Genomic DNA, 22,018 nt, shown 5'->3' on the forward strand with positions numbered 1-22,018 from the left:
GTGGCACCCTTGCCGCTGCTGGTGGGGAGAGGCCGTGAGGGCCGTGGTGCTGTTTGGGGGCTCCCTGCCAGGCTGTCAGCCCTCAGAACAACATGAACTTCAACATCTGGAACATCAAGGAGATGCTGAGCACACCAACAGCCCTCGGGTGAGTGTGGGTGGGGGGAGATGGAGAAGGGATGGGGTGTAAAACCAAACACTTGGCAGGGGTGATGACAGGTGAGGTTAAACATGTCCAGAACTGATCTGTGGCTAATTAGGAAAGTCTAATGGAAATTCATTAGCCTGCCCTGGGATCCTGTTTATGTCCCCAGCCTGCCAGCACTGCCATAGACCCACAATTGGTGGGAATCTGAAAATCAGCATTGGCTGGAAGCTGGACCCTTGTCCATTCAGGGTGTATTTGGAGAAGCCCTGTGAGCCATGCTCATCTCATTAGATAAGTCAAGTGTTCCTCCTGCCTGTGCAGAGGGCAGATAGAATGAATCGTGATGTGCAGCATTATTGCACATTATGTAACTCAAAAATTATTCCATATCCTGCATTTATACACATGGCTTGTTTTCTTCCCAGCAGAAGCCAAAGAGCAGCTAGAGCTCTGCACATCTCCAGTCTACAGTGAAACAACAAATATTCAGATATAAACATCTGGAGGGCAAATATGTAAGACAAGCTGCAATTTGTACTTCAGAGCATCCTTTGTATCACATGGCTAAAAAAGGCAGTGGGACTCATCCCCTTTTTGACTCCAGAAAAGCTAATTGATGAATTTGGTACTCTGACCCTTTGTTAGTTAAATAACCCACTTACATAACTAACTTGTTCAAATTCACAGTTTTAGTCATACTGTCTCTTTGGCCAGATGTTACCAAAATGATGGATGATAATGAAAACATAATAGTCATTTTCTTGCCCATTATAGAAATGCTTGTCATATAGATATTAATTAACTGAATTTTGCACAGATGCAGGGGGCAAAGGGGAGCCAATTCAGGGGAAAATTTATTTCTATCTCTCACAGTTTTGTCTTTATAATTGTGCATTGCTTAACTCTATTGTCTTCTTGGTACCTGCAGATTAATTTTGTTTGTTTTATGGTAGGTTTGTTAGTTTTCAATAAGTTGTTTCTAAGTTTGAAAACCTGTGACTTTTTTCAAGTCAGAGACTGAGGAGGGGAAGTTTAGAGAATATATTTAAAAGACATAATATATTTAAAATATATAATTGCATTTTTATATTGTATACATGATATATAAGATCTATTTTTAAAATATATAAATAATTCTGTGGAGTTGTGCCTTATGAAAGGAAATGAGTGGAAGAAGTACAGATGACTATTTGGAAAGGAATCACTTTAATTTCCTCCTCCAAAGTAGCCTATCACCTACAACATCTTCCCTTTTAACTCATTTATTAATGCAGGAAGAAAATATAGGCAAGATTTTAACACCCACTCCTCAGCATTTTCCACATTTTTTACAAGTGAGTTCAAAAGGGTCAAATAGGGCATAGAATGTTACTGAAAATGCAACTGGGTTTTTAGAGGAGATAAGAAGGGGAAGAAAATTTTCTGTGGACAATTAACTTTTTCTAAAGGAAAGAAAAGTTTCCCACAGGAACATGTGAATGTGTGTGTGTATTTAAAAAGGGGGCACAATTGTTGATTACTTTTCCCTGGCTGACTTCTATTACTAGAAACCTTTCCCACCACAGCAGGGTATGCTGTTTAATCCCCAGAAAACTCTGTCAGGGAGCTTTAAAAATGAAACATAAAATCAGCGTATAATCTAGGCAGAGCATGACTCACTCTGTGAGTTCTTTGCAAGTTTGAGTCAGGGTGTTACTTCTGAGAGCAGCTGCCACCAGGTCCCCAGGAAATGCAGAGCTCCAGTGATGCATTGCCCTCACAGACACAGCTCTGCACAAGCCCCAGAGTGCTCTGGGTTTTATTTGTTATCTGTCAGACACACAAGTGCTTCTCTGCAACCCTAACAGCCTGAGAAATAGGGAGTGGGGAACCAGAACCCCTGTTCCAGCTGGTTTTATGTATGAATATTGACATAACAGGGATTTGAGAAATTAAGCAGAGGGAATAAGATCAGGTTGGACAATAGTATCAGGGTGCCAGTTATTTTAGAGGGTGGAAGGGGGACACATGACAGCTATACTGGGAGAGCTTAGGCTCAATTTGAGTGTATTGACAAAGGACACAGTTTTATGGATTGAAATGCCAGCCTTCATTAGAGAAAGTGCCACGTTGAGCAGTGCTGCTGCCTGCCCAGCCTGGAGCGCTGGCAGAGGGAGATCACAGAGGATGGGAGGACAGCAGCCACAAAAGCACTGGGGCTTCAATCAGCCTTTGACTGACTGGATAAGCATCACAGGGGTGTGATGCTGAAAGTACATTTTCAGGCACCATCAACACCATCAGCCTTGGCCAGGGGCTCTCAGGGGAAGGCACACATCTTGCCTTGGCCCTGAACTGAGCACAAGATCCCTGTTCAGGCCATTTACTCTTGTAGTGCTACCATGAGAGTGGCAGTAGGGAACTGGAGTCAGGATCTCTGCAGGAGCAGCAGAAGCCAAAAAATCCACTGCTGTTAATTAAAAGAAAAAAGACACTGGAATAGTAATAATAAACCTCAGTAAAAATGAAATTAAACTGTACAGCCCAAAGGGTTAAATTGTTGCCTGAGGGAGAAGGATTATTCAGACTTTATTATATAGATTTGAAATTGAAGTTATGAGAAATTTCTTGTATCATGCGAAAAGAAGTAACTTGCAAAATGCATAAAAGCTACTCATATACTCATATACTGACTCCCAAAGACATCAGAAGCAGAAAGCCTGCCAGAGAGTGTGTAAGGCCAAGAAATTATGAAAATATTAAAGAGGCATTCTAAACAGCTTCTTGAAGTTAAGGCCTACTTGGGCCGCTACTCTGTATGGTTTATTTCTGCTGTTGAGAATAACTTCCAAGTTTAAAAACCTCATTCAATCCATTATCCATGAAATTCCATCCCAAATCACAAGGTCACATATTTTGAAGTTACATTGAGGTTCAAGAAGAAGCAGAAAATGAAGAAGACAGCCAAGACAAAGACCAGGAGAGCAGCTGTAAAATTCTAGAGCCTCACAGGAATGAGAAACCAGGGCTGGAAGTGCAGGCTGGAAGATGGCTTCAGGCTAGAGAGGGAAGTAGCAAAAAAAATCCTTATCTCCAGGTGCCTAACTTTTAATATGGTTGGGGATGAATTTTGTGGGAGCAAACAGGGCTACTCTGCAGGAATGCCAATCTCCTCTGAAGGAACAGGCTCTGTTGTAACTGGCAACCAGCTCAGGACAAAGGGCTACATGGATGCCAAGGTAAGGATGTCTGGGCAGTGTTGAATCACAGCTGAATGAATAATGAAGAAAGTCATAGAAAGTAGAAATGACCTTGAGAAATTAAAATAAGACCAGAGGGATTTTGAACCTGAAATCTGGAAACTGGAGGCAGTGTTTGAGCTGAATAACTGAGAGGGATTTCATCGTTGTTAATGCATTAGGGCCAGTGCCAGAATGTGTTTGTAGAAATTCCTTTTAGGATGTGGTGCAAGTTATTTGCAGCAAGCAGGTCATGCCATTCCAGAGGACAGGAAGCAGAATAATAATTTTCTGCTGTTTCCAGTGAAGAGATGGCAAATGGCTGGAGGCTGCAAGAGCAGCTAAAACTCTTTGATTTTAACTCCTCCAGCTGCCCTGTACCCAAAGCCAAGGCTGATCCTTGCTCATTTGCTGAGCACATTGGCAGGCAGCTGATAGTGAGGATGAGAGCAGAATAGCAGAGCCAGAGACAGTTCCTATAGATACAGGCTAAAGGCAGGAGGGAGAGCAGGTGAATGGCAGCTCCCAGAATTTATACTGGATTTGTTGTGATTCAGCCCTGGGCCCTAAATGAGGAGGAGCAGAAAGGGCTCTGAGATTTTCTGGAGGGAAACCAGGAGAAGAGAGACTTTATGGCACTGATCCTACTCAAGACACTGCTACTAGGAGAGAAAGATTTCTTTGGGAAAGAGGCTTTACTGCACTTTGAAGAAATGTGTCAGAAAGGTGTAAGTGAGCTTCACCCACAGTGCTTGAGAAGAAGGATGTTGGCACGGGTTCAGTGGGGATGACAGAACCAGAGAAAATCAGTGTTTATAGCAGCACTGCAGATAAATGTTACATTGCATATTGTAGAAGTCTCAGTTTACTTTTTCAAATGACTCTTAAACCTTGGTGTTGACACATTAGGACAGATCCAAACAACAGAATACAAATAGCAGTTCTTAAAAAAAAAGATTGATGAGGCCTATGGCAATTTACAGTTATGAAGCTTTAGTTTGTCAGTGTGCCTAGAATATCTAGGAAACTTTAGAAGAGGGTATTTATTGCATGCCATGTTTGTTTTGAGGTAAGCCAGAACCTTTGAATGAAAAGTGAATGTTTGCATGTGATTGTGTTAAATACTTGGAGTGGAAATCAGAAAATTAGAAAAATGAAAGAAATTCCTGAAAGTTCTAACTCCTCCTATAAAGGGGGAATTTCCACTGACAACGAGGAAACAGAGCCTGGGAAGGCCTTGCTGACCCCCCAGATATGCAGAACGCTGCAGATTTTTTAGATCACGCTCATGTCACGAGAAAGGGTTGGAGCTGCCAATATTGCAATACCTTGCATTAAGTTAGGTTGGAAAATGAAGTCATTTGACCATCAGTCAGCAGAGCATGATTTACCATTTTTTGGAGCTGTCAAGAACTTGTTTTACATATCTAAAGCTGGTTTTGCTTTGGATGAATATGCTAATGCCAGTACCAAAGGAATGTTATGTGCACCAACACAGATGATTTGGAGCATGGCTCATGCTAGCAGAAAGCCAGAAGTTCTCCTGAGGTAAACTATTGCACTCCTCACTTAGGAGGGACTGCTGAGTGGAACTGCATACCTGGGATGTTTCCTTGCTGTTTATGGGAAAGGGTTTATATTTAGGACCGAACATGCACCCTTGAATCTCAGGCATTCTGAAGGGAATGGTCAGGTGGTTTGAAGAGCTGCAGTTGCCTCATCACGGATCTGATCCCACATCTGATCATCCTTGTCTGATCTCTCTGGCAGGGACAGGCCTGGGCCAGGCATGGCCAGGCTGATGGCTTGCCCAGATGGTCTTGTTAGTAAATTAATTGCCAGCAGTGTTAAGCAAGGGATAAAGAAAGCATTGCTCAGGGGAATGAGTGCATTCAAAAGAGACATCTGTTTCACCTCGCCCTTTAATTTGCAAAAGTGTCATCATTCCTAAACCAACTGCTGAGGTAGTGGACTTAAAGCAGAAAAATTGGGCTCCAGAGCAGCCAACAGCTGCCTTTGGTTGTAGTGCAGAGTAAGCCTAGGAAGTCACTTGGTTCATAAAGTCCTGTCAGCTCAATACTCCTCATAAAATCTTTGTTATAAGAATCTTGGGCTTCAGGTAGTAAATAACACAAAGCATCTGAGAAAACGAGCATACTATGGGGTGTGATATTCACCAATTATACTGGACAATTTCAAAGGCGGTTCATCAAGACCACAAAGCATCTGAAGATTATAAAAACCCTTCCTCAAACTAAGAGGGAGCTTTTTTTGTCTGGAAGAGAGAAGGATTTAGAAAACTGGTGCAGGAGATGTAATGGTTACATTGCAGGCAGGGCCTCTGCCTGTGTGGGGTCAGGGCAGCCCATGTGCTCACATCTCCCCCACATACTGCCTGTAGATTAAGAAAATTTATTTTTTTTTACAAAGCTTAGCTGAGATGGAAACAAGAAGCTGTGCAAGTAAAACTGTAGTGAGATATTTTTCTTAGCAGATTTGGGGTCCAGAGAGGGATTAAGGGAGAAGGTTTGAATTCAGACAGACTTATCAGGCTTTTTGAGAATTCAGGAACCCATACCTCATCTATTTTTGCCTGCAGCTCAGTGCAGTCAGTGAGCTTAGAGCCAAAAAGCATTAATATGATATTGTCAGTGACACTAGTGTATAATGGAGACCAAGCAGTTCAAGTGCTGCTGCTAAATCCCCTCCCTGTTGTGTCTGTGATGTTTGGGCTCCTTCCAAAACTGGGGATTAACCAAACACGTCACTGCTAATAAATGTTGAGGTGATCATCTCTTGTTATACACATGAGTTATTATCCTGTTCCTTCTCCTTTACTTGTATCATTTGACATGGAAGAAAAATCTGTGTAGATTTTTCATTAATTATTTTCATTTATTTTGGTCTCTAGTCCCCAGCTCCAAAGGCAGCAACACATCTCTCCGTCTTGGTAGCTCAAAAAAAGCAAGAGCTGAGAATATAAACCTGGCACAGTTTTTTCGTGTTTGGTCCTAACCTAAACACTCAGCCAGACCTTGTGGATGTGGAGCAATGGAATAGTGATAATTTAAACTGAAAGATGGTAGATTTAGATTGATTGTTATGAAAAAATTCTCTCTTGTGAGGATGATGAGGGACTGGCACTGGTTGCCCAGAGAAGCTGTAGATGCCCCACTTCTGAAAATGTTCAAGGCCAGAAGGGATGGCACTTTAAATAACATGGTGCAGTGGAAGGTGTCCCTGCCCATGGTGGGAGGGTTGGAACTAGGTGATCTTTAAGGTCCCTTCTAACCCAAACCCTTCTACAATTCCTTGTGAAAAAATGAAAGAAAGCTTTTATATGTACCTTTGCTAACAAAAAAAAAAAATTGAAGTCAGGCTCCAACACAATGAGAAAGCAGTGCAGCTGTGCAGGGAAGCCCTTGTCTGAGGGAAGCTGGTCCTGTGCCACAAGCCTAGTCCATAAAGCAGGAGAGGAGTATCAGAGTGTTTCTGAAGAGGAGTAGAATCAGAGCAACACAGCAAAAAATCAAGGATATCTAGGAAAGATTTATTTGAGTAACGCTCAAGGGAAAGAAGAGCACTTTTGAGCAGCATGTTAATATGTTTGAAATACTTCCAACAATTCATATCAGTTCATCCAGCCATATGCTACCTCTATTTATTTGTTGTTCTACTGTGTCAGACTTAAGACATCTGGAGAATAAACGCCCAAGAAATGTCAGCAATAAGTCAGAAAGGTTTATTGTTTATTCTCTTGGAGCTGCCTTCCAATTTATCGAAGCAACACCTGAGTTACAACAGAAATTGTTATCCAGAGTAGCACTTCCAGCAGGCCATGTAGGGAATTTTGTTTGGTTTTTTAATTACTCCAGACTCATTCACCTCCCTCTCTACCCCATTTCAGGCCCAATAAGTTTTCCATGAGGAGCAGCACTGCCAGTGACTACTCGAGCCTGAGTGATTCTCAGCTGCTCTTTGGCTCCCAGTTGTGCCCGGAGAACGCGCAGTCGGCAGCGGCACCGCTGGAGCTGGGCACGCAGCTGGGACAGCAGAACTCCCAGGATGTGAGTCTCACTCCCTCAGCCCTGTGCAGGCACACAGCCACCATTCAAATCCATGGAAAATGCTGAAATCAGGTGGTAACATTTGCAAATGTCAGTAACTGCTGAAATCAAGTTGTCTTCTTCCTACATACACATCCTTACTGTGACAAGACAAAGTAGCAGCCTAGTCAGAGTAGTGTGGTATTTATAACAGATTGCTATAAATTATTATTGAGATAGGTATGATTTTCTTCAACCACATTTTTTAAGTTACTGAAATAATATGAAATTATTCTCAAGCTAATGTCTTTAGACCACCTACCTAGCTAAGTCAAAATATTACATCTATTTTTCTTTCAAAAATGATATATTTAGCTTCCTTAGCTTTCTGCAAGGATGACAGAGCTACTCAGTGTTTGCTTCCCTGCACTGACAATGACCTTGCTGCTCTGTTGTTAAGGTAGATGCTTGGATGATTTTGGATAGGGGTGAAGAGTTTTCTAAGCTCACAATATTCCTCCTACAGCTCATGGTTTCTGGTGTTGCCAGCCTCCATTAAAATAGTTCCTGCACAGCTAACAGAGAGAATCAGATTAGAATAAACACACCTGGAGCAAAGATTAGGGAAGGGCAGTAGTGCCAGCTTGGAGGCCTCAGGCTGTCCTTCAGTTCCAGATGCTACCTGCTGTCCTATGTATTTTGCTTAGGAGCAGTTTTCATCAGACACAAAACAGGAAATTCACTTTTCACAATTGAAAAACATTGATGGAATTTGCATTTTTTTATGTTTTAAGGAAAAGGCATTGCCATTTTCGTCACACAGTGTCTGGAAATTTTGTAGAATGAAGCTTTTATATTAATATTAAATTTCTGTTCTAAAATGTGTATTGAAGCATGTGAAAAACTCATCTACAGTCTGTCGATGTTGCTAGTTGGCAGCAAAATGATGTCATCCACCAGGCAATTCAATAAGATTTTTTTTAGATTCCTGTACAGGGAGATTCTACTGACAACTTGAACTTTTCTACAATTTCAGGAACACTGAAATTCATTTATAGTCCCTGTCTTGAACATAGAAGGGAAAAAACCCAGCACACCTTATAATTGTAGCAAACTGAAAATCCTCAAGATGAGAGAAAAGCCTGTGTCTGGAGGAATTTGGGCTGGGTCTCAGTTCCACAGAGAGCTGATCTAACTAGGCACACTAAATGAGGCATAATCTCACAAAATTCTTAATCTCCTCATCCAATGTAATCTGTCATGTCCAATCACTGGGAAGTCTGTCTGCACTGGATAAACAAATGGTTTCTTCTAATTAATGTTCTGATTATTTTTGCACTTCAACACTTTTCTTTTGTTTGTGTCACAGAGCGAGCCCAGTATTTTTACCAAATACCAGACAAAACCACAGTTATTTGATGAGGAAACAAGAGAAAAGGGTTCTCTTAATTTTGGTGCAGGAAGAGCAAAAAGTGTCTTGGAAAATTTTGAAGTGGATAAGCAAAAAATAAAGGATAAATATGACCGGTATGTAGACATCCACTGGAAATTCTCTCTTCTGGTAGTTATCACTCTCTGCAGCTCCTTCTTCCACTCTTACAGATCACATATGGCATATCTGCATATTTCTCTAAGAAAAGTATTTTCAGGTTTTAAATAATTTCTAATTAGAAGGAGTTGCAAGGTAAGAGAATAGTGTTTATTTGCAGTTTATGTAACACATTCAGCCATAAGCCCCACTGAACAGCAAAACTCTAACCTAAATTTACCTTTGTCTTTATCTAATCAGCATTGTTTCTTTTTTCTGTATTGATTCTCTGTGAAAACCCTTTTCTCTCAAACTTTTATAAGCTATGTGGGGAGTGATAAAAGGGACTCTGAGGGTGGCCTTCACATTTGGGCCAGATGAGGGGATTGCCAATCACACTTGTGTGCAGATTGCATCTTTATAAACCTGCACATGTCTCTAGAATTTTATTTCCATACAAGATTTTTATGTATTGGTTTTTTGGTAACAGACAAGTGTTATTTGCTTATGTAATTTGCATCTACTCTTTGTCAGACATCAAGAATTACAGGTACCTGTAGGTCCTGAAGGACTTCAAGGAACAAGCCAGCAATTTGAAGCTCAAAAATGAAATATGGCAAACTCCCCAGTGCACCTATAAATAATTCTTAGCACTGTACATTTTGTAATGTAACATCCAAAGTGAAGTGTGTTTTTATTGAAAGCCTTTGATCAAATCTGGCTATGTATTCTCTCCTGCCTTTTTAATGGGCACTGCCTTTCTGATAAGACAAAATTTAATTCTCAATTGCCTATTAGAAGAAGATTTTTGTAATGAAATGACAAAGTATTTTTAAATGTTTAGGCATCACTCATAATTATTGCTTATTTTTTCTTTAAATGGATTATGCTTCTTCCTACACTCCAGACTTGCTCCCAGATTAGAAGCCTGTTTTTAGAAATAACTATATTATCTTTTCAAAGATAAGCATATAATTTATCAATTTGTATCCCCCTCAAGTTTGACTAAGAAAATTAGTATCTTCCTTTCCACAAGGCTAGAGAGATTTCTCATAACTAGATTCTACCTGGCCTCTGCATATTTTTGGCTGTTGTAATTTAGATCACTCAAATGATTGACTTCAAATGACCCAAATCTTCAGAGAGGAAAAGGTTATCACTTTGCTTAGCAACCATCCGTGCATTTTGGTGTGGCAAGTTAATCATGAATATAGCCTGGTTCCTGATACGCTGGCTCAACTTAAAAGGGCAGATAACAGAAACCGCAGGCATAATCTCAGGAGAGAAAGATCTGCAGTATTTGTTCTTCCTGGCCTGGGCTTTGTTGATGCTGAAGCTTTTCCCGTGTTTTTCCCACAGTTATTTTAGTCCGAGCACAATAGCCGTGTATCGCAGCAACTGGCGCGTCACAGGCCGGGTCCTTCCGGAGCCGATAACAGCGCTCACACCCCAGCAGCTAATGGACAGCTGGGCAAATGCCAGCGAAAAATCTGACAGAGAGGCCAAAATCTGAGAGTAAAAACCCCATAACTTCATGTATTTGATATATATGAGCATGTGTGAATATGTATTTTTTTCTTACTTTACATTGCAGAGTCCATGTTTTCCTGAAACAGCTGAGGTGACTTCAAAGGGTTATGCCCCCTGAAGTAATCATGGTTCTGTGCTAACATTTCATTGTACATTATGCCTTGCAGTGTTTCATGTCTCATTTTTACAGTGATCTTTTCAATTTTTGTACACTTCAGTAATTTACATTTCTGTTTCATACTTGTTGGTTTTTTTCCATTTTAGTGAAGTCCTAAGCACATTTATTTCCAGCATCAAAGACAAGCTTCAAGAGGTAAGCTACTTCAAATTCAGAATGTAAAATAATGAAGAGTTAGAAATACTACAGACTATTCAGTATTCACTTTCTCTCCTTTGCTATGCTGATATCTAAAATATTACATTCTGTGTCTTAAGCACTCAAATACTTTAAACCAACAACTGTAAGGGTTTTTTTGTATATACCATTGCCTTTGTGTCCTTAGAGTCAAGGTCTTTAGGGACTTGCCTCAGAGCCAGTAGTGGAATTTCTCTGGGTCTCTAGAGCAAAACAAGCTTAGTGGCAGCCTGCAAATATCAGTTGTTTTCCCTTCTGCCTGAAGAAAGCAGTCTACTCTCAGGATTAGTCATTGTGGTCTGAAGGTGAAGGTCTCTGACCCAACACTTCTAAAATTCATTTTATTAGTTATTATTAATCCTATTTTACAGATCAGTGTCTCTTTTTTGAAATATGTTCAGATTTCATGAGCCTTTTGAGCCATCCCAGATCTTCTTTGGGGTTGCAACTAACAGCTGCACAAATTGTTTCAAGTGACAGATAAACAACCATTTTCAGGCTGTTCCATTTCATGAGTTGCAGTCATTGTTCTGTGGCATCTGGGGATGTGATTTTGCAAACAAAGAAAAGGCAATGTTTTAATTTCCCCATTTACCTTTGTTTTTACAGCTGCCAGTGCGATTCGAGAAGTTTGAAGAAATGCTTGATTCCAAACTCAAATCCAGTTTGGTTGGCCTAGAAACCCTTTTCAAGACATGTAAGTCCTTCCTGTGTTCCTGTTAACAGCAGAGGGCACAGTCAAACTGCCAAATGTCAGCATGTTGTCAGAAGGCTGGGGTGAATTGGGCAAGTCATTCTGCTCACAGCTGTTCTCCCTTAGGGAGGAGAGAAAAGAAGATTTATCCATGGTATGGACTTGTCAGGTTTTCCATTCCTATTATCTCATTTTTTCCTTTTCTCCGTTCTCTTGTACTTAGGTGTGGCATGGCTAGACACTGTGCTCAAATTGATAAACACACCTCTGGTTTTGTGTTTTGTCTGGAGTATGATCATTTTTAGGCTATCTGGAGTACTAATGGAATACACAGTAAAAAATAACTCAGATATTTATATCCTAAGTATCCACATTCAGTTTTTAGGGCTTTCTCCAATTTTCATATGTTAGTTTGAAGTCTTCCATTGCTCCTCTGTGCTTGAAGTGATTAAGTTTTGGATGTAAACAAAACTAGTGTTGCTCATTTCTTGAATGAGAAGCACATAGTGAAGCACACTATTGCCATGATAAAAGGGTGACCTCCAGAAAAGCCAATAATATAAAATACTTTTGAACAACTCTGTCTCTCAAGTGGCTAATCACAGAATCTTTACTGAGGGAAAATGCTTCAAGAAATCGTTTCTAATTTAGCTTAGATCTGAGCCTTTGAGAGTACATTAATTTTTAATGCTGGTGTGATGCTTTATCAACACTCTGTCAGGACTGCTCAGAGCTTGCTCTGCTCTGTGCCAGAACAAGAGGCCATTTTCAATATACACAAGAAACGTGAAGTGAGTTGTATCTTGTGAGATGAAGGCAGCAGACCTTCACAAAAGCACAGTGGTATTTACTGTGTGGCAAAATGTGGCTTCCACAAAGCACATCTCTGACAGATAGCTTTTAAATCAACAGAGCCCTCTCAAGCAAAAAGAGTGGAGTCTGATTCATTATGCTGGAGGCCATGATAGGCTGTACATTTGAAATACCAATCTCATTGTACTAAGAACATTCCCTTGCTTTGTTTGGCAAGTGCTCTTGGTGGGACCCTAATGTAAACAAAAATCTGTCTGCTTTGGCCAGCACAGCAAATTCCCTCTTACACATTTTCCCACCTCCTAATGACTTCAGTGCCTCAGCTTGTCCACTCTGCAGCAGGACTTTGCCTAATTTCACATAGCTTGTGAACAGAAATTGTTGTCATGGCACTGAAAATCAAATCTATTGTTCAGGGCTCCCCCTCTTCATTCCATATCATTTACTCGGTTGTCCTGTTTCGTCTCCATATCCATTTTCAATGAATGTGCCTTGAATGAAATGAGAAACCTCCCAGAGGTGCATGCTGCTAGATTTTCAAAGCAATTGAAAAGAAAAATTGGCAGTTTCTGTAATGCATCATGCTGCAGAATGTTGAATATATAATGAAAATCATCACATGCTGCACAATGTTGTTCTTTTTATATTTCTGGGAGGTTCATCTGTCACTGGTTAATTGCAGATAAACACTGCCATTTGACTGATATCACAGTGATGGATAATTAAGTTCCCACGAAATAGATACCTACGCTAGTGCCTTGAAAAGAGGCAGTTCCCTTGAAAAACTGGTATAAAATTCCAAAACTCAGGTGACAGAGCTAAATTCAGAGCTAATAAAGTTCTGAATGCCAGTGAGTGATGATACAGTACCTTGGGATCTGGGTTACATGGCAGAGATATGTTAAATCACTGGCAGTGAAGGATTTCACATGTAGGAGAGGAATGCAGAAGATGAAGAGAACTAGTGCACCAGAACATTCCAACAGCTCTGAAAAGCAAAGGAAGGTGGAACTTGAAATCAAGTCTATCTTCATTAAAAGCTTATAAGGAGTATCACTGGTTGCATTTTTAGCAGTGGGTAGCAAGCATATTTGGCATAGTCTGCACAGCCACCAGGCATGAGCAAAACAGAAAATATTTTTCAAAATGTATTTCCAAAGCATTTCCAAGTGCTGCTGGGCTGGCGTGGTCTGTGCAGGAAGATTTTTTAAAATGTTCTCTTTTGAGTGTTTGTCCATATGTGCTTGCACACAGTGCATAGAGCTGTGTGTGGCCCTGGAGATGATACAAGGTTTGGCTGAGCAGCTTCCACAGAGGCACAGGAGCTCTGTGCCTTGCTCACATCTCAGTGGGCAGTGCACAGGGAGGTAAAGAGGCAGACAGACCCTGTGGCCTCAGTTCTTCCACCTTATATACACATACTTTTTCTCATTGACTTGCCCATTCATTATTTTCTATTTCCTTCTGGTTTCCACTCCTGTAGCTTGTTTCTTTTCATATTTTTCACATTTTAATTTTCATATCCACCCTTCTATTAAAGTCTTCTATTTTTTTTTTATACAAATGTCAATTTTCACCACTCAGCCCTCTCTTGCTGCTTTGCTGTTCTGTATCTGGTAGTTCCAGCTGTGACAGCTCAGAGCAGCTGAATCCTCCACAACACCTTGTCTGCAGTGCACACAAGCAGCATCCTCCCAGCCTGAGTGCCACAGGCAATCCTCTGACACACTGCCATCAAGGGTGACAAAACAATGTGCAATATGTCACTTGCACAGGTATGAGGTGATGCAGCTCTCTGACAAGATGCAGGGCACAGTGAGCAGTTTTCAAACATGACTTGCTTCCAGATTCCCCATGCCCAGCAGCTGCTGGCAAAGTTTCCAGGGGACATGGCTGTGTTTAAAATGGTGAGATTTGAACTTGTTTACCTTGAACAGCATGGTCCAGACTGGGACACCCAATTCAGACTCCCTTATGTCCTGCATGGATTGAACAGTCAAAAAGTTTGAAACTGATTTAAAAAATGGTTTCTTCCATGTAGCTGCTAGCTAGCCATGCAGTGACTGACAAAGGTGAGGGACTTAACCAGACGTTTAGTCTTAACTTGAGGGGACTTAACCAGACTCCATAAGAGCTCAGTATGGATGGTGAGAGGAAGTGTGGATGTTCCAGTAGATACTGGAATCCCTCATTGTCACAATTCAGGGCTTGGAGCAGTGTGTGCTGTAGCACAGGGTGAGATCAGGGGCAGCTCATCCCACAGTCCCCTGATTCAGGTGCTCTCTGATGTCTTGTGGAGCAGGACCCAGGCTAAGCCAGCACAAAGCTGCCAGCTGACTGCTTGCAGTGTATCTGAGCAGGGTGCAGCCATGTCAGCCAGCTCTCTCACCCTCTGGCACAGCCCCATGGCTGCCCAGGGAGAGCATGCACTGCTCTGCTGAGCTCCAGAGCTGTCTTCCCTGCTCGTGTCTCACCAGATTTGTGGCACCTCCAATTTCCCCTACTGAATCTGGGCATGGGGAAACCAACCTCCTTCCAAAGTGTTATTTAAAGTGGCTGTGCTGCTAGTGCCAATCTCAGGATGAGCTGCATAGATGATGATAGAGGGGCATCAGAAGCAGTTGCTGTTTAATATTCCTAGGCTGGGAGGCTGGTGCTCCCTCCCTTGGCTGCTCAGGCTGTAGTTTTCAGCTGCTGGGAGTGCAGCTGCACCTGAGCACAGGCTGATTTGCAGGGAACTCTCTGCAGCACAGGGTGGCAGCCCTACCCCAAGGTCCTTCAGCCTTTTATCTCATGCCAGATTTCATATTCCAAATGTTGTTATTGTAAACAGCAGCATTGGAACACAAGGGTACAGCAAATCAAAACACAGCAATGTCTCAGATTGTAAAAAACTGCTTTGTTTAAATTACCTCGAGAGAGGCACAAGTCTGTGCATAAGTCACCCATTAACTGAGTAAAGATTTCCTGTCTGTGATCAAGTTATTCAATAACTATCTGCTGCAGGGTTTATTTGAAGGAAACCTCTGAAGCAGCCCTTCTTGATCATATTCAAAGAAAAAAGACTTAACAGGGTCCTTGATCTGATCTAATTTGGCTGTCTCAAGGCCTATTTTTTTGGTAAGCCTTTATTAACATTTATTTTTACCTTGTTTATTAGTGCTTGACAAGTCTGAACACTTCTCTGGGTATAGAAGCAGGGAGGGAAGGAGAGTCCCCTCCTCTGTACTGAGGGTTTTTTTCTGCAGGATACTCCTACACGTATAAACGAAACACGTTCAAAAGGCTGGCTGCTGCTTGCTTGCCGGCAGCACGCTGTGCTGAGTCAAATGTGTGTGCAGATCACAAGCCCAGTGGATGCAGGACTATTTTTAGACTGAGGATAGTATGTTGAAGAAGAATAGATAGATTAGGGAAACCAGAAAGTTTTAAAAATAATTCTGAGCTAAAATTAAGCATATGGGGAAGAACAGCAAGGTAAGCTTGCAGATGCTGCCCTTCTTTTATCTTCACGATGTAGGCATGGAAGGTGATAAAGTGACATGAAAGGAGTTTCTTCCTTCACTCAGTACTGCTTTCCTTCTCTTTGTAGGTTGGCAGGCTCCCCCAAAACCTCCTCTCAGATTGCAGGTAGCCTTTGTTTCCAATCAGGGAGATGAAATGTCTTAAAGGCCCACTCAGACATTCACTCCCCCGTTACAAATCCATTCTACAAACTATAGCTTTCCAGGTTTCTAAAACAGTCTAAATCTGTCAGAACAAAACACTAAAAGATTAAAAACAGGAACCACATTGACTGCAACAGCATATTGTTAGAAATACCTGCAGATAATCCTCAGAAATCAGTCAAGCTCCTACAGAGAACAAGGCAAAGCCATGTGGTGATGTGCATCCTGATATAATGGAGAAATTCCCCTCGAGCTCCAGTCTGGGAGGTGGTTTTAATTCAGTGTGTGTGAGGATGATGCACGGATAAGGCAACTGCAGGGTTCTATCTCCCAAATGACAGCTGTGTGCACTGTGCCCACCAGGGCTACTTTGGAAGAGGCAAAGTTAAAATCCCAGCAGGGCACAGGGGATTCCTGGTGCCAGGAGGTGCCATTCCCTGTGCCCATCCCTGAGTGGCACCTCCAGCCCTGTGCCACCCTGCGCCTCAGCTTTGCGTGGCTGAACGAGACAAACACTTTCAATCTCCTTTCATAAGAGGAGATTACCATGTAAGCACTTAATTAACTTGCAGCTTTTCTCTGCCCATGTCTAGCCCAGTCTGTGTCTTTCCTTGCACATAGATAGCTGGGAAGGATTGTGGGCTTCCAGACATCCTGGGGTGCATAGCAGTTCTGTCAGGCAGAGCTGGTGCATGGCCACTCACCCCACTGCCCAGTGTCACCTGTGGCCTCAGGGGCTGGCATTTACTTCCTTGTGTCACTTGCTAAATAACTGAATGCCCTTTGACTTTTGCACCCAGGTGACTATAGCAGATTTTAAACCTGTTTGGCCCATGAGAAGACCTTGATGAGCATCTGTCAGAGCTGCCTTGTCCCTTCATGCCACTCAGCTCCAGAGCTGATATTTTCCCTTTAGTTGAGGCTTATTTTTTAAGTTTCTCCATATTTTTTCTCCCTTTTTTTATATTACATGACAACTTCCAGTGAAAAGCTTTGTTTGAATCTACAGAAAGGCCACTGTGTTGTCTTTGACAAAGAAGTCACCTGCATTGTCTTAGAGCATTAAATCACAATCCACCTTTTATAAAATCTTGTTCTTATTCTATTTCCTTTCATGTCTTTGAGTACTTTTCTCCTCAAAGTCTGTTCTAAAACCTTGCACCATAAGACAACAAATTACTAAGCCCATAATTGCTCAGATTTTTTTCCTTTCTTCCTTCTCAAAATTTCAAAACCATCCCTGTTTTTTCAGAAGCAAAGCCTGTACAATCACTTTCTGCCTGCCGCTCCCTAATAGTTATTAGCTCTTTAACCAATTCCATCTCCAGTTTGACAGAAGGCCACAGCTCACTGAGATAATTAAGTCCCTGGAAGCTTAATGAAAAGAGCTGAGCAGGAGGAGAAGGGATCCCCAGTGCCCTGCAGCCTTTGAGCACAGCACTGTGGGGCAAAAGGTGCTCAGCAAGGAGCTGAGATAAACACTGCAGAGCAGGAACAGCTTCAGATGGGCTCTCAGCTCCTCTGACACCAAAGTCAATCAAACACCTTGGATCTGTAGCAAAAGAAGATTCATTAATTGCAGGGCTCTTGTAGCAGCTTGTTGAAATGTAGGCTTTATTCTGATTTCTCTCAGGTATGCAGTGCTCCAGCACTCCAGGGTTTCAGTTCTCCTGGCCCATTGGTTTGGCAGTGCTTTACCTTAGCAAGAGTGCTTTGGATCCTGTTCTGTGCCAGCCAGCCAACATTCCACACCATCTGTACACACCTTCCTGCACCCTTCACAGGAAAGACCAGACATGTTTAGCTCTTTCTCTCCACTCTTTCTCAGCTCTTTCTCTCTGTCCTAATTTACAAATTTAAAGTAGACTTCCACAAGATTGCTAAAGATTTTTCATCTCCACACACAATGCAAGCTGTGTTCCTATCCCGTAGTGTATTAGGCACAGCAGTGGTTCCTATAAGAGTGATTGAAGTTGTATGGGGGGAGTTATATAGTTATACAATCATATAACACAAATCCCTGGGGTTTTATCAGTTTTTCAAAAAGACTGACTGAATCCAAGAGCAACTTGCTTCAATTTGAAACCCTCCCAGGGAGCCTGTGCCTCCACAGGACTCTGCTGGGGCCCCCACTACTAAGTGCTGGGCACAGCTGCCTGGTTCAGGTGATTTCTGACCCCATCTCTTCCCATGACCAGCAAATGGATATTCCAGTTCTTTGCACACTCCTTCATAATTTCTCTCTATTCCTTCTAGCAGTTTTCCTTCCATTTTCAGCCTCCTGGGCATTTGTGACACAGTTTCTCTGGTTGCACTTCTTAGCCATTAACTTCTTACACCTCCATCCAGTTCAAGCCCCATTTCCCATCACCTGGTTGCATGAGAGTGTTGTTTATACAGGGGTGGATCAGCTGTACTGGGGTCCCCCTGCCTTGGCCATGCCTGTTGTGCACCTGGCAGACAACCAAGCCTCAGCCTTCCCTGCATTCAGCCTACCAAATTCTGCAGCTCTGCACAGCCTCTCTTCTCCAGCTGCCACATTAACAGAGGGCAGTAAATGAGGTTTGGACTATGTGCAGCATCTTATAAATGTCAAGTGTCTTCCATTAAAAATCCACCCCATTGTTCATTGCTCGGGGCTTGGGGGGATCACAGCAGGAGAATCATGTGGTGATTCATGCCAAGCCATGCAGAGAGTAGCAATAGTACTGATAGCACTTTATTCACATTTACAAATGAAAGACCAAATGTGGTTTTTATTGATTTCCCTATTTAGTGGAAGATGCTCTTCAAAGTCACTGCAGCTTGGTGCTGAAAGCTTTGACAGAAAAAAGCCAAATGGAGCAGGCACTGCTGGAGATGGAGAGGAGACTTGCAGCCGTAAGTGAAGAAATTAATCTTTTATTCTGAATCCTCAAACTGAATTTTTCCAGCTTCTTCAAAATACTGACTGAATATTAAATTGCCTTTGAATGGTGGATTATAAAGCAGACTGCTCCTGTTATAATGAAAGGGGAAAGACATATTAAAAAGCTAATTCTAGGCCAGCTACTGACAGAGGCTTACCCAAGCTAACAGTGCTGTAAGCTCTGACAGAGCCTTGGTCGGTAAGAGAAGAAGCCAACAGTGCCTTGTTGTGGCAGGCTGTGATGGAGCACTCTCTGCTTCCTCACCTGACACATGCCTTTGCTGGAGACATGGTGCAGTGCATGCCTGTGAGGGGAGAGCACCTTGTCCCTCAGCACCTTGTCCCTTCAGCCAGGTGTGTCACGGGGAGAGGAAAAAAGACGTGAAAAGGAAACAAGTGGATGTGAGCGACACAAGAATGAACTGTCAGAGACCTCCTGATCAGGGCTGGCTTCTCCAAAGGCCCTGCTGCAGGAATTGCTTTTGGCAAGGATGTGTCACACCAGCACATGAGAAGGCAGTGCTCCCAGGAGAGGGGGCACACTCTGGGTTAGGGGGATGCTCCAGTCCCAAAACTCTCACCTTTGTGGGAGAGTTTGAGGATATCTATTACACAAGAAGATGCAAATTGCTAATCTTCAGGTCAATACCAAACTGACACATAGTACCTAAAATTTCCTTACTATTGTGCCTTTTTGTGTGTTTTTTACTGCTTCTGCTCTGCTTTCTGCTTCCCCAGAAAGATGCTGAGATTTTGGATATGAAATCCAGTATGCAGCTGCTGAAGGAAGGTCTGGAGTCCCTGCCAGCCCAGCTGAATGACCAGTTCCTGAAATCGTGTAAAGAACTTGGCTTCCTGACGCCGTGTAATGCCTCAGCTGGGCAGCACACGCTTGTGTCTGGTGCCAGCCTGGCCCCTCACACGACAGATAAATCTTCCCAGACCTCCCCTGGGCCGTGCCAGTACTGTGTCCTGAGTGAGGAGCACCTGCACAAGCCATGCTGCCCAGGCAGGGGAGTTTGCAGCTGTTCAGGCTGGTCTTATTTCCCCTGTGTGACAGTGGGACAGCAACACAGAGCCTCCCCTGGAGGGAACCAGCTCACTGGAAATGGCACATCTAAGGGTGACCTAAACCCAGCCTCAGAGGACAAAGCCAGCCCCATTGCTACAGCAGCCTGTGGCACAGCAAACACCTTTTTGCAGGAGGTGAAATGCAGCTTGGAGACACAGAGCTGTGCTGCCCATCCTTGCATGTGCTGGGCTGGCAGTCACTTTTTGGGGAGTAGTCAGAAGAAACAGTGTCCTGTACTACTGGAAGGGCCTCTACGAACCCCCCTGAGGAAGGTGTTCAGGAGAGGCACTCAGGGGTTTAAACCCCTGACACCATCACAGCAGCAGCAGCCTCAAGTTTGCCACCATTCTACACAGAAAGCTACACCTGGGCAAAGACACAGCAACTGGCCCACAAACCATGAGGTGGAGAAGGCAGCTGTAGGGAACAAAACAAAACTGAGTCCAGGAAGGATGTCCTGGAAAAGAGCAATAAGGAGAAAGACAACACACTCCACCAAGAGGAAAGGTGAACGCTCTGGATGTGCTGACAGTGGGCTGAAGCAGAGGAAGGCAACTGGGATTATTGACTTTGAAAGCTCCAGAAAAAATACCCCTCACAGCTACTTGGTTGATCTCAATTCAGAAAACTCTGACCTGGTTTTTGCAGCTCCCCATCAGCAGATCCTCAGCAGTCCTAAGATGGGGTTTACAAAGAATTTCACACCAGTGCCACACTCTGATAAAAGCTTGCAACAACCTGAAGGCAAAAGAAAGAGAAGTCCTGAAATTAAAAAAACAATGAATGTTTCCAGTGTACAAAGGTATCTCCTGGATTCCTCTCCCGAGGAGAATGTACTCTCCCTGTGTAGCACAACAGGTGTAAAGCAAATGAGCTACTTCAGCCGCCAAAGTCCCTCAAGCTCCAAGAAACCACACCCTGTCAATCCACAGGCACAGCAGAAAACAGCCTGTTGCTCTTTACTGTTAGATAGTGATTCTTCTGATTGAAGGGGTTTGTTTCATGCTCAGAGCCCTTAGTGCAGAATGACCATTTCAGCTGCAGTTTATTCCTCTAGGTGTGTTACTGGCATAGTCAGAGGCAAGACTCAGGCCTGCATGGTTGAAAGTGCTATTGCCCAGTTGGAGATATTGTAAGGGACTAAGCAGGGCTCTCCCCTGGCTTGGAAAGCTGAAGGGATCTGTGCTGCTTTACTTCCCTGCTCCCAGCAGAAATGCCATGGGCTTGAGTTACACATTTACACAGCAGTGAAGTACCTGACATTCCCAGGGAGGAGAGGGCAGGCAGAGCAGTCTGTCAGCTCAGTCAGATTTGGCACCGAGGTCTACTGGAAGTTCCTCAGCTAGATTGATACAATGCTATCTCTGTGGCCCGAGGCTTCACTCTGTTTCTCACTCCTAGTATCTCTGTTGGTTTGCTATGTAAAAGTTCAGGTTTTTAGTAGAGTAGTATTGTTCTGGTTGATTTCAATCAGGTTCAGATTTGTCTCAGGAGTTGTTTGTGAATGTTTGGCAGGAAGAGGTTTAACTGAGGAAAACCAAACCCCAGCATCTCAGGTTTGTCCAGTACTGTATCTCTTCTCCTTACAGGCTGAAATTCCTCAGTTTCAGAGATTCCAGGAAGTTATTTTGTTTCTACTTCATTTGTCTTTTGTATCTCTTGGCTGATTAAAGAATTCTCCAACATACCCTTTTCAAGGCCAGTGGTTCTCAGAAACCAAAGATACAACAGGCAGATCCAGCAGATGAGATGTCTGGACAGTCCCAGTTCCCACAGAGCAACTCTCTTCAGGGTGCCCAGCTGGGACTGTGGGCAGCTCCCACTGCTTTGGGCATTGGTGTCACGTTTGATTTTTGATCTGAAATGTTACCAGCAAAAGAAACATTTTGGTGTTGACAAAACCAGAATGCCACAAATTCAAATTATCCAGCTATGCCATGGAAAATGGCTGTGATCCCTTTCTTCTGGCTTTAATAAACTCATCTTCACCAGAGCCCAGTGTCTCTATGTTGGGTTGGGTTTTTTTTTTTTCTTTTTT

The 22,018-nt window shown here is 42.8% G+C and overlaps 1 protein-coding gene and 1 long non-coding RNA gene across 3 annotated transcripts in view; one reads left to right on the top strand and one right to left on the bottom strand.

The window, feature by feature from the left end:
* IHO1 (interactor of HORMAD1 1) lies at nucleotides 1–21,052 on the top strand. Its single transcript, XM_026794421.2, has 7 exons — nucleotides 1–148; nucleotides 7,274–7,433; nucleotides 8,782–8,939; nucleotides 10,735–10,783; nucleotides 11,435–11,522; nucleotides 18,777–18,880; nucleotides 19,647–21,052. Exons 1-7 carry the CDS (start codon nucleotides 93–95, stop codon nucleotides 20,967–20,969), a joined length of 1,938 nt encoding a protein of 645 aa, XP_026650222.2. The 5' UTR covers nucleotides 1–92; the 3' UTR covers nucleotides 20,970–21,052.
* Nucleotides 15,783–22,018, bottom strand: part of LOC141730713 (uncharacterized) — an 8,973-nt gene continuing 2,737 nt past the window's right edge. The window contains exons 2-4 of one of the 2 annotated variants that reach the window (XR_012582339.1): nucleotides 21,669–21,838; nucleotides 20,616–20,718; nucleotides 15,783–18,998 (exon numbers count right to left, since the gene is read on the bottom strand). This is a non-coding gene — a long non-coding RNA (uncharacterized LOC141730713). Of the gene's footprint in view, nucleotides 18,999–20,615; nucleotides 21,839–22,018 lie in introns of both variants that reach the window. The other variant, XR_012582338.1, reaches the window with a different exon arrangement.

The sequence above is a fragment of the Zonotrichia albicollis genome, chromosome 12 (genome assembly GCF_047830755.1).
Source record: "Zonotrichia albicollis isolate bZonAlb1 chromosome 12, bZonAlb1.hap1, whole genome shotgun sequence".
Lineage (NCBI taxonomy): Eukaryota > Metazoa > Chordata > Aves > Passeriformes > Passerellidae > Zonotrichia > Zonotrichia albicollis.